Genomic DNA, 12,422 nt, shown 5'->3' on the forward strand with positions numbered 1-12,422 from the left:
CATCCTACACTCCTGTACCATGCAGGATTGAACCTGGATGATTGAAAAACTTCAGGAAGTTTTTGTATTCAATCCATCCTGGATATGCTAGGTCCCATCTCTCGCCATTCATTCACCCCTATTGTGGATCTGGCTAACCCAAGATGGGCATGAAAAAAAGCCCTTCTTAGTGCCCACAGGGAGGAAAGAGTGGCTCCACACAAAAAACCTACACTCTACTTCTCTTTTTGAATTTCATTTTAGCACATGAATTATTTAAAGAAATTTTTTTTATTTTCAGATGAATCTAAAGTTTCTTTGCTGGCAAAAGCTGCAATATGGATGATGACAGCTTACATAGTAATAACGTTAATATCCCTTATGTTTCCAAGCAGCAATCAACCCGACATTCTCCGTTACGTGTCTTGGAATGAATTTGTTCACCAAATGCTCGCAAAAGGAGAGGTAAAGTAAAAAAAAATCTTTGATTTGAACAATAATTTACATTTTTGAAATGTAAAGTTTAATTTAATTGAGCAGAACTCTTCATAAATCGGAAAGTATTTTGCTGTGATCAAAATTTAAATCAATCACATGACCATTAAACATGATTTTTTGTAGTATGTACAACTTGGCAAGGCTAACGTCACGATGAAGCCAAAATTCAATCTATGGAATGAGATATTTGAGATTAAAATTTGTCATTTAAAGTCTACCGGCCGATTGCCAGTTGTAAGCCAGTCACTAAGATTATAATGAAGCTGAAAAATTTATAGTTGCCCGTACCTTGTTATGTTTACATGTTTAGATACATAAATACTTATTATTTTGTTACAATTGTGCTGCATGTAACCTATATTTGAGTAGTAGACTAAACTATATAACTAGTGGCAAAACTGAAGCTCATGAGCCACATGTGGCAAGAATACATATCTATTATATAAAATATAGTTTCAATAGAGAATGTGAATCTTGTATTTCTGATAGGCAATGTATTGCCCCTGTCATGACAAGGTTTGTCCAAATAGTCTCTATGATATTCACTTAACAACAAATTTCTCAGATCATATCTCTGCCATTAACAGGTTCACTGCTATTTCTGTTTAGTCCATATCCATATAATTGAGCCAAAGCACACCCAACTTACAGTTTATGAAATAGTAGTGCTTCCGGATAGTAGAACTTGCAAGAAATTTGTCTTGTGACTCTGTCCTGTGAGTTGAACAATTAACATGAGCTAGAGGTATCTCAAATCCATAAATGCATTCAATTGATAGCCAAGTGGATAAAATGGCAGCCTATCAATCTGGGTAACCAGGATGTGAATCTGAATGGATCAGAAAACTTCAGAAAGTTTTTGGGTATGATCAATCTGGATACGTTGGTTTCCATTCCTTATCACCTGGTTGCCCTATTATAGTGCTCCCAATAGACACTCTTATAGTGCTCACAGGATGGAGAGAGTTTAAGAAAATGCATACAACCATTATTACTTATATTTTTATGGGCTATAGATTTTCACTTGATGCATTATTTTCAAAGAAAATCAGATGTTCACCCATGTAATACAGTAGACCCCCCTATAAAACGGGTTCATATAACGCGGATTTGTATATAGTGGAGAAAAAATTGCGACCGTATTTGTATAAACACACTAAAAAAAAACTCATAAAATGCGGTAAAACATCATTGCCGACTCGTGTCGCGACAGGATTGGTTGAATCTAGACCAATAGTGGGTATTGCATAAACCATTGAGTTTAAACGAGCAGCGGACCTACTAAAACCCATTTATTATTTAATGGCCATAAAAATCATATTTTTATTAATGATGTCTCCAAAGTTCAGCAAATTTTTCGCAGAAAAATAATTTATCAGGAAACACGCGCCCACCATTTGATGCGCCACTGCACGACGAAAACAAGCTTAAGCAATTGCGTCGTCAAACGGTGCACACTTGGTAAGTAATCCTACAATTTTTTGTTTATAGCATAGTTTATATGGATTATTCCCAAAAAATTATACGTGTTTTGGAAATGTTGAGTCAAATTAATCTAGAATTGATTAATTTTATGGAAGAAAACCTTTTAAACAGCCATAGTTCATAAACTGCATATGTGCCAGGCTGTGATTGGCTCGTGTATTTAAGGACTCGTAGAACATGAATTTCATAAAAAGCCGAACGTATCTACCATGTTATGGGGGAGTCGACTGTATCTTAGTTTTTTATTTATCATCATCATCATTTCTACCATAATTATTTTTTTTAGGTTGAAGAGGTGATTGTTCGACCTGAATTGAATCTTGTCATCATTTATTTATACGATAATGCAGTGATTAAGGGGAAAAGGGTAAGATTTTATTATTTCTTAAAATAAAATTTTATATTTCTTGTATTATTTTCATTATAATAATGATTGAGATTATGGTTAAATTAATTTTATAAATGTAGATTAAATTGTCCACTTAAAATTACTATCATATGTTTTTTTGTAACAAGTAACACTTGTTATATACACTTTTCAAAAGTGAAATTGCAACACCATGAAGGAATGTGCATAGCCAACTATAAATTTCAGTACCAGTAGAGGTGACAGAGATATGCAAATGATTTTGCATACGCATTGGGTCATGTGGTACAAGTTTTGGGCTATAAAGACCAACATTTGGCTCGGGCCATAAGTGTTTTCAGTGATGGTTCGCGGCAGCTGAACACTTGAAAACACCTTGGAGATGACAGTGTGCTGAATACGACCAGTTGATGGCTGGGGAATGAGACTGTATCCTGGATCTGCATGACCTCGGTTTGTTGATGCACAGGTGCCACGTGTGTTGGGCATGATGTGCATACCATTCAGCAATGTGTGACATGATGGATGCAGTAGCATCTGTAACACACTGAAGGAGTGAATCGCACTGGCACGTGACAGAGAGCACATAGAGGTAGATTTGCTGAATTGCCTGTTGGAACCTTTTTGCCATTGCACATGACATCTAAAGCAGCCTGTTGCCATCAACAGGTGCATCTGTGTCCACACAAATCATTTGCAACATGTTGCATGAAGTTGGTTGCATGCGTGGCAACCAGCAATGGAGATGCAGTTAACCATACGACACAGGGCTGCAAGCCTGGCGTGGTATTGTCATCATCGAAACTGACCACTATCTAGTATGATATTGGGTGTTATTGATAAAGGATACTAATTAAGTATGATTCCAAGTGTGCAAGATAATTTTGAATTTTTTTTGGAGATAGTGCCTTTTGCCTTGGATTGGTAGTCTTGTCTTTATTTGTTATATATTTACTTATTTATTATTTATTTTTACAAACTTCTGATGTAGTTGAACTTAAAAGACTCTTATGTTTTTAGCACGAGTCTTTTAGGTTCAACTACATCAGAAGTTTGTAAACTAATAAATAACTATAGATTTTTGTAATGCATATCACACATTGCTATACGAACTAGCAACCTGTCGGGACTAATCAGTAGCCTGATGGTTACCACATTGGTCTGCACAATTACAAAAGTGTGGTTTCAGGCCCACTGGAAATCTTCCCATAAGACCATCAGAATCTTTAAGTATTTGAACATACTAAGAAAGAATTATTTATTTGATGTATAAAGTTGAAAAATTCGAAGGTTCTATTATTCAAAACTTCTATTTATCTTCAGGAATACAAGAAAAATAGAATTGTTATAAAAATAATGCACTAACAAGAAATTTTAGGTCTAAGTCTTTCTATTTTTGATGTAGTGTTATTTAGGAGCATGTTAATTTTATAATAATGATAATTTATTTTTGAGTTCCTGAAGATGAATGGAGAAAGCTTGAAGATGTTAGTTTGAAAGATTCTAAAGTATAATTTTTTTCTTAATAAATTTTCCAGTTTGTGTAAAATAAAAAATTTTATACTGACTGAAACTTCGTTGTTTGAGTGTAGTGTAATGTAATGACATCAAGTTATATTTCCAGATTTTTTGCAGTCTATTATATACAGGGATATGAGGTATCCAGAGTTGAGAATATTAGAGACCTAGGGGTGTATTATGATAATTAGATTTTTGTTTTACAATGCACGAGGAAAAGATAACTACAACTGCTATTAGAACTTTAGGAATAATTTTTAGATTTTTGAGACAATGTCCAGAAATAAATGTATGACAATGCCGAAGGGCCTTTCTATACTTCGGTACCATGTGACCGAAGGGTCGACATCGCGTCGGCGAAGATCGCAATGACAGATTTTGTCAGGACTGACATCACTGTGTCTTCACGGCTAGACACAGAAACCGTTTCCTTCGGGTGTGAGCGATCAGAGTTGAGATAGAAGGAGAGACAGCACACCGGAAGTGATTCCTTCATAGACTAGATTAACGTAACAATTGTTTACTGGGTAATAGGGAATACACATCTTACAATATGTTGATAGTAAAGTTCGAGAGTAAAGTACTGAGCATTCTCGAGAGAGAGAGTTTACAATTCCTACGCGTGGCGATAAATACCTTTTTTTTTTTTTTTCTATCTTGATCTGGATCCAGTCGTTAAGACAGAAAGTTTGGGAAGGTAGTGTTAAGTTCAACAGTCCAATAGTTCTTTTCCCTTGATATTAGGCGATTCTTGATATTCACAAGCGAAGAAGTATCCCAAGGAGCACAGATATTACGTAGAAGTAATCCTATGGAAGAACTGGTGACGACTGACTCACTTTGTTGTTCTTGTCTAATGTTGAATTGTTAAAATCGCGATACTAGGTTGAAAGGTGATGAGAAAGCGTCTTTATTAGGCCTGAGAACTTAACAGATGTTTAACTCCCAGGTGTAACAGTTGACAGTTATTGAACGAAAGTATAGCTGCACTGTGATCTTATGACACCGTGGAATGAAAGCATGACTACGATATGATCTTATGATGAAATGATATAAACACATCCGAATTCGGATCCTCACAAATGTACTAAAAACTTTATATTCAGCTCTAGTTTGTTCGAAGATTTTATTTGTGGTAGTGATCTGGAATACACAACTGATGACAATTGAACATAGAGTAGAATGGTTATATCTAGGTTTAAATATGTCTGGAATCNACACATCCGAATTCGGATCCTCACAAATGTACTAAAAACTTTATATTCAGCTCTAGTTTGTTCGAAGATTTTATTTGTGGTAGTGATCTGGAATACACAACTGATGACAATTGAACATAGAGTAGAATGGTTATATCTAGGTTTAAATATGTCTGGAATCGAAGAATTGCTCGGAGGTTTGGGTTGCGTAACTGGCAGCACACTACATGGTAAGCAGAGGTTGCAGGTTCAAATCCTGAATCTGCCTACCAAATTACTTAATATCTAATCATTAATAATAGTAAAATAATAGCTTGATTAATTACGGCAATCGTTTACTTTAGTATATGTGCATCAGGCTTCAGGATGTTTATTATATTTATAGAATAGAAACAGTTAATAACCGTATTAGAAGATATTGTAGAAGGAAATTTGTTAAATCAAGAAGTGGCTGAAATGTATTTTCCATCTTTAATGACACTTTGTAATATCAACACAAGCAATCTGTAGGAGCTACATAAGCTGTAGAATTGTGACTGCTGTAGGAAGAGTGATAATAGATACGCCATAGGAAGGATTTGAATATTGGTTGGACGTGTACCCTGTGACATGTACACTTACTGAGAAATTGTAATGGGCAAATGTGAAACTTGGTTGGTTTTCCAATGTTTTAGTGTACAGTACAACATTCTCAGATAATAATTAACATAATTACAATTATTAAAATGATAGCATTCTTTTTGAAAGATTGTGTATGCAAGCAATGAATGTTATTTGAAATGCTTTGTTTAATTGACTTAATTTTAAAATAATTATAAATTATTTTATATCAGGTAGAACACAAGACTTATCACATGAATATTCTTGACGTGGAAAATTTTGAAGAGAAATTACGACAAGCCGAAGAAAATCTCGGTATTAAACCCGAACAGTGCGTTCCCGTAGTTTACGAAAGAAATCAAGAAAGTACTTGGTTATTACTCGTATCTTTAGTGGCAGTCTCATTAATGATTTTATTGATGTTTAGAAGCGTTCAAATCAAAACTCCACAGGCAATGGATTTTTTTGTAAGTATTTAATATTTTGTTAATTTAAGGATTTTGAAAATGTTTAAAAGTTCATAAATTAGCTATCAACATTGTTTTTCTTTCTATATAGTTACATAATTATTTTGTTTAAATTGTGTTATTGGCAGTTTAGTACTGATACCAAATAAAATAATCCTGAAAGTAAGAATTGTAAGCAAATTATGAATATTATCCTGATTAATTTCTATTTTTAATATGGAGTTTCCACGTATATAAAGGCAATGAAAACACCATATAAGGCTGAGAGTTTACTAGTGTAAAAACACTTGCCATAATTATTTTTAATTGCATGATGTTTTTATGTTGGAGCAGCGTGTAAATCAAGCTGAACACTGTTCATTTTTTGATGGGAACACATTTGTAAAACGGTACCATCAAATCAGACATCAGTGGCTTCTACATCATAACATCAATGAGTTTTTAGGTTGTTTTTATGCTAGTGGAGTCTTGCTCTAAGAGTATGCTCTTATGTAATGCAAAATTGGCATTATATTCTGCAAAATACCTAAAAAACTTCATATTTAAAAAAAATTTATAGTATTAGAAACATTTTTTTTTTATTTTTAATAATGGGTTACCACAGAGATGTCACCAAATAATTATTGTATCAGTACATTTAATTTACATTGACAAAGCAGTACAGTCTCTTACAAGTTAAAACAAGTGGCATACAAGTGTCGTTCAATAAGTCCTTAGAAAATCCAATAGATGGCATTTGTAGCATCAAAAATGGCTTGTTTTTAGTAAGCATCATGACTCACTAGACATCTATGAAAGTCTCAGTCACATTCATCACATGGTTTCATTTTTATTGTCGATTGAAGCAAGAAACTTTTGTTTATTTAGAAAAATGGAAAAAAGTGAGTTTCGAGCAGTGATTAAACACTTATATTTAAAAGGCTTAACACTGAAAGAGTTCAAGGCTGAGTTGGATGAAGTTCATGGCACATCTGCTCCTGTGTTTGCAACTGTTTACAATTGGGTAAATGAGTTTAAACATGGCCGTTCATCCACAAAAGATGAACATTGTTCAGGACGTTTAGTGGAAGTGACTACTCCCGAAATGATTGACAAAATCCATGATATGGTTTTGAGTGATCGACGAATCAAAGTGCGCAAAATAGTTGAGGCCACAGACATATCACAAGGTACGGTGTTTTCAATTTTTCACAAAAAATTGGGTGTGAAAAAATCTCAGCAAGATGGCTGCTGCGTTTGCTCTCAGTGGAGAATAAACATAATCATGTGGTCGACTCTGAGGCTATTTTGGCACTTTTTTGTCGCAATCCTGACAAGTTTCTGTGTCAGTACATAAATGTGGACGAAACGTGGATACACTGCTACACTCCAGAGACAAAGGAACAGTCAAAACAGTGGGTTTTTGAAGGAGAAAGGGCTCCAAAGAAGGCAAATATGATAAAATCGGCTAGGAAGGTGATGACCATGGTTTTTTGGGATACACGCGGAATCATCTACACCGATTACTTGGAAAAAGGAAAAACAATAACTGGAGAGTATTATACGTCATTATTGCACCAGTTGAGCGAAGAAATCGAGGAAAAACGTCCTTGTTTGAAAAAGAAAAAGATCCTCTTTCATCAAGACAATGCATGGGTGCACACCTGTGCAGTTTTGATGGCCAAAATCATGGAATTAAAGTTTGAATTATTACAACAAAATGGCTCGGTGGACAACAGTTCATGTTGAACGAGGAGGTCATCATCCAAACAGATGCCTATTTTGAGGACCTTCCGAAATCTTACTTTTTAGATGACTTTAAAAAGTTGGAGAAACGCTTGGAAAAGTGTATAGAGCTTAAAGGAGATTATGTTGAAAAAAAAATCTATTTAAAATAATTTGTTTTTCTATCTTTTTCTAAGGACTTATTGAATGACCCTCATACATAAGATCATGCTCATATGCAATGTATGCTCTTATAAGCAAAGCAGGACTTGTGTTTCAATAATACAAAAAACAAGCAATGTTTTCATATAAGAGCAAAAATGTGGTATGAATCAACATCATGCTTTTGAGATATGAACAACACTGAATGTTTCAATATGTAAAAAATAAATAAAAGCAATGGGATCGATTATTTATAAATTTTAAAAAATTAAAAAGTCCAAAAAAAATACTTAAAGTTCTCTTTTAAACTAGCAAGTTAAAATTACTCAGTTTTTCCCTACTTCGAAGAAACTCAAAACTCACAAGTGGAAAGAATTGAATTCAACAATCACTTCTTACTTTATTAAGCTTTTTCACCATATGCATTTCATTTTACAACCTCATCAGTGGTTATTTTGTTTAACATTATCTGTGCTTTTATATTCTACTAGCATCCCCGTCACGGCCTGCCCACTCTTATATACATATAGAACTTAGAAAATTTGAACTAATTGTTCATTAATTATTTTTGAGTGATCAATGTGTAGTATTGCAGTAGAGTTTTGCAAAATATCAAAAAATAAAATCATAAAACTTCTGAATAAGTTATATTGATGTGAAACCTAAAAAATTCCTCGCTACACGCATTCGATTCTGAGCCAAACGAATTCGTTGCCCTTCCAGTCTTTGCTGTAGAAGTGTAGATTCACGTCGTCTACAATTATGAACTGTTTCTTCCTATTCGTGCTCTTGCAGCTCTCGACATTATTTATCAATCAATCTCAAAAATATTCACCAATAACTATTTCGAATATTTTGTACAATTACCTGCAGAAACGATTCGACAACCTGCCATAAGTGCTGTACAGCTTGCTTAGCGTCCGCCGTTTTTATTTTAAAATTGTAAAATCGCGGCCCTGATTATCAGAAATTATGATTCTATCTGTTATTTTGATACTTTTCTTTCTTTATAATGTTTTATTTACTTTATTTTCCTGTAATTAGAGACAATACAGCTTTAAAATAAACAGATCAGCTTTCTCTTGCCAATAGATTATCTCAACTTTCACCGATTGGCGTCGGTTAATTTGTAATCGGATAGGAATTGACCGTGAATTGTCCAGTGTTAAGTGTTTATTGCTTTTGCGGTAATACGAGTAGAGCGGGAGCGTCCCTTAATGAACTGCCAAGTGGTTTATTACCATTTAAACAACTTCTCCCCACTTGTTATTCTTAGTAACTAGACACTCTGTCAAGGTCGGTTAAAGTTTATTACTTTCACAACAGGGTGTCAAGTGAGCCGCCACCCACACCCACCATTAACGACAACAACGCGCGAAGTATCACGTTACTCTGTGAAGGTAAACTCCCTTCCTTGTTGGAGGCGGGTCACATGTCAAGGTTACCGTTTAATTTCATTGAACGGAATGTTGTCCTTGATATTTAAGAATCAGTTTTGTCAGAACTGTTTATTTTTAATACATTTTTTATAATTTATTGCTGCTTCAGTTATAAAATTTTTTTTATTGTGTTCTAAATCGATTTTTTTTAAAATTATACTCGTATAAAGTTTATGAATTAATATTGCAATGAACAATTCGTTGTTCAAACAAATATTTATTCATTATACAGAGTTCAAGTTTGCAAAAAATGTTTTCATATCTCTTCGTCGTCATTATATATATATTAATAAAATATATTGACATTTTATAAACAGATCTTATTGTATTCATTTTATTACTTTGTATTTAATTCCACATTATATTCGAATCGACATTTTATATTTTGTAAGTATTCACGTATCACATTACATGTCATTCGTTTAATTCTGTACTACTTACGTTATAACGATTTATATAGATTTTAATTTTCTTTTACATGCTTTCATTTACGTTTTAAATATCATGTGATCTAATCTACGAACGGCAGCTTTCCACACATCACAGAATTTCTACGGGAAAGCCCTCATTGCAGGTGTGAAGTTGCATCTAAATTTGTTTATCCGGGAAAGATGCCATTTAGGAAATATACACACTTTTTTAAATTGCTAATAAATATTTTTTAAATAATCAAAAGCTATACATTTTTCAGCATGCGATTTCGAAAGAAGCTTTCTAATGAAGGGGTTAAAGTATTGGACACAATCTTTATAGTTTTTTGAAATAAAATGAGAATAAAATGTTTTCATGACATAATTAAGAGTGATACATCGCATTATTGCCATCAACTAATATTGGGTTTTGATTAGACTCGCGGAACACACGATTTGTGATGTTCACGAATGTCAAACCAGCTAATGAAACTTTTACATTTCGGTCGATTGGAGAGCAACAACAGGAATTTGCAACTAATATGTTACTTCAGAGAATCACTGCTTGAGATTCCAATTTTTTTTCTAAATAAACAAGTTCAACTGCAAAGGTCACATTCCGCAGTTTTTTCTACATTTATGTTTTTCTTCTCAACACTTTTCCCTTCTGAATTTGCTTTCTCTCCCCTTTTCGCAAGATTGCCACTTTATTGCTTACTGATTAAGTTTTTAAAGTTAAGAGACAAAACACAAAGTATATTGGTTTGTTATTATCCAATAAAACATTGGGAAATTTCTTTGATCCTGATTTGTTAAAAGGTGTTAGCCACACCTTGTTCTACTTGCTTGATTGGACATTCCTGTAGGTCACACCCTGCGTAAACCGTATTGGCTGTCAATCGTTACCAAACTATATTCGAATCGCAAATCAGATATAACATATATATCTAAGCAATCAATCTGCAAGCAATGCACATTAATGTGAAGTAACAGGTATAATAACTGTTATAACATTAAATTGTGCAGCGATTTTATGACTTGTTTGCAAAACACACAGATTAGAAATGAGTAAATGAGATTTATTAACTCAAGTTACAAACAACTTGTTAACAGAACATAGCAATTAATCAACATTTCGATGATTTGTTAACAGAACATAGCAATTAATCAACATTTCGATGAGAACATAGCAATTACTCACAATATGGACGAATCTTTAACAGAACATAGCAATTAATCACAATACGGACGAATCTTTAACAGAACATAGCAATTAATCAACATTTCGATGATTCGTTAACAGAACATAGCTAACTAAGCTCACAAAAATAAACTGTTAGCGTCTGCTAACTCAAAAGAACAATAAAACATGAAGATGGAGGGGAGAGGTTTAGTACCCCGACCACGATCCAACATTATGCATTACCGCATTCAGTTGCTTAGGCATGCTTTCCACAAGATTGTGGCAAAGCATGCCCTCGTGAAGCCTCTCCCAACAACCAGAGACAAAGGTCGTTGGGATTGGCGGTCTGAATGGGCCCGCGGGTGATCACAGACCACAAATGTTCGATCGGGTTGAGGTCCACTCCTCTCCCCGGCCATTCCATGTCCAGGATTTAAGGATGTTGTTCTATCCACGCAGTGACGATTTGTGCTGTGTGTACCGGGGAGCGGTCATGGATGAACAGAAATGGTTCATCGCCATAGACGGCCCTCACCGTCGGCAGTAATACCTGATCTAAGATCTCGATATACTGCATGGCGGTGAGGTGACCGTCTATGCGAACCAACTCCCCGGGACCTACACCACTCATCCATCCCCAGACACCTGTAAACAGAAAAAGCAGATAAGTCGTCATGTTCGAAAAGGTAATGACATCTACACACGAAAACACCAAATTAAAAACACTCACCTAGCGAAAAATGACCGCTTCTTTGGGTGCGCCACACATATGCAGGGTTGTGCCTTGTTGATGGTGGGCGACGCACCCACACGGTCCCGTTGCTGCATGAGCTAAATACTTTTTCATCTGTGAATATGACTGCTTGCCAGTCTTCAGTTGTCCATTGTCGATGTTGGTATGCGAACCCAAGTCGGTCCATTTCATTTGCACGTGTAAGTGTTTGTTTGGTAGCTGCTTTCCTTCCGAATAGATTTGCTTCGCGCAACCTATGAATAAAATAAAAATATATATTATCCTGCTTCCTACATTTCTGTATACGCAAGAGCACGTTAATAGAAATGTCTGGCGGGTCATCTTATCGATAGAAATATATTTCGTTGGAAGGTTAATATATTATACTACAAATATTACTAACCTCCGCTTAACAGTGTCCGCGGACACGTTCAAATCAAGACAGGATCGTAAAGTTGATGCTGTGGCAAATGGACTCACCTGGCTTTTCGCCCTAAGTTGCTCGTCTTGAGCAAGAGTTGTTAGGCGCGATCGGCCAGACGAGCGTCCTGGCAACACCGACCGTGTGTCTTGATACAGTTTTACTACTCTCGATACACTCCGTGTCGAAATGTGGAGGCACTCGGCTATCTCCGCGATGGTCATGCCATTCCTTTGATGTCGTAGGACAAGTTCTCGTAT

At 35.0% G+C, this 12,422-nt stretch overlaps 1 protein-coding gene across 1 annotated transcript in view; it reads left to right on the forward strand.

Moving 5' to 3' along the window:
- Nucleotides 1-12,422, forward strand: part of LOC111627379 (paraplegin-like) — a 42,495-nt gene that overhangs the window by 10,814 nt on the left and 19,259 nt on the right. The window contains exons 4-6 of the mRNA XM_023370940.1: nt 281-444; nt 2,249-2,329; nt 5,877-6,110. Of these exons, the coding sequence (XP_023226708.1) occupies nt 281-444; nt 2,249-2,329; nt 5,877-6,110 (479 nt within the window). The remainder of the gene's footprint in view (nt 1-280; nt 445-2,248; nt 2,330-5,876; nt 6,111-12,422) is intronic.

The sequence above is a fragment of the Centruroides sculpturatus genome, unplaced genomic scaffold (assembly GCF_000671375.1).
Source record: "Centruroides sculpturatus isolate CEXI.00-Female unplaced genomic scaffold, Cexi_2.0 scaffold378, whole genome shotgun sequence".
Classification (NCBI taxonomy): domain Eukaryota; kingdom Metazoa; phylum Arthropoda; class Arachnida; order Scorpiones; family Buthidae; genus Centruroides; species Centruroides sculpturatus.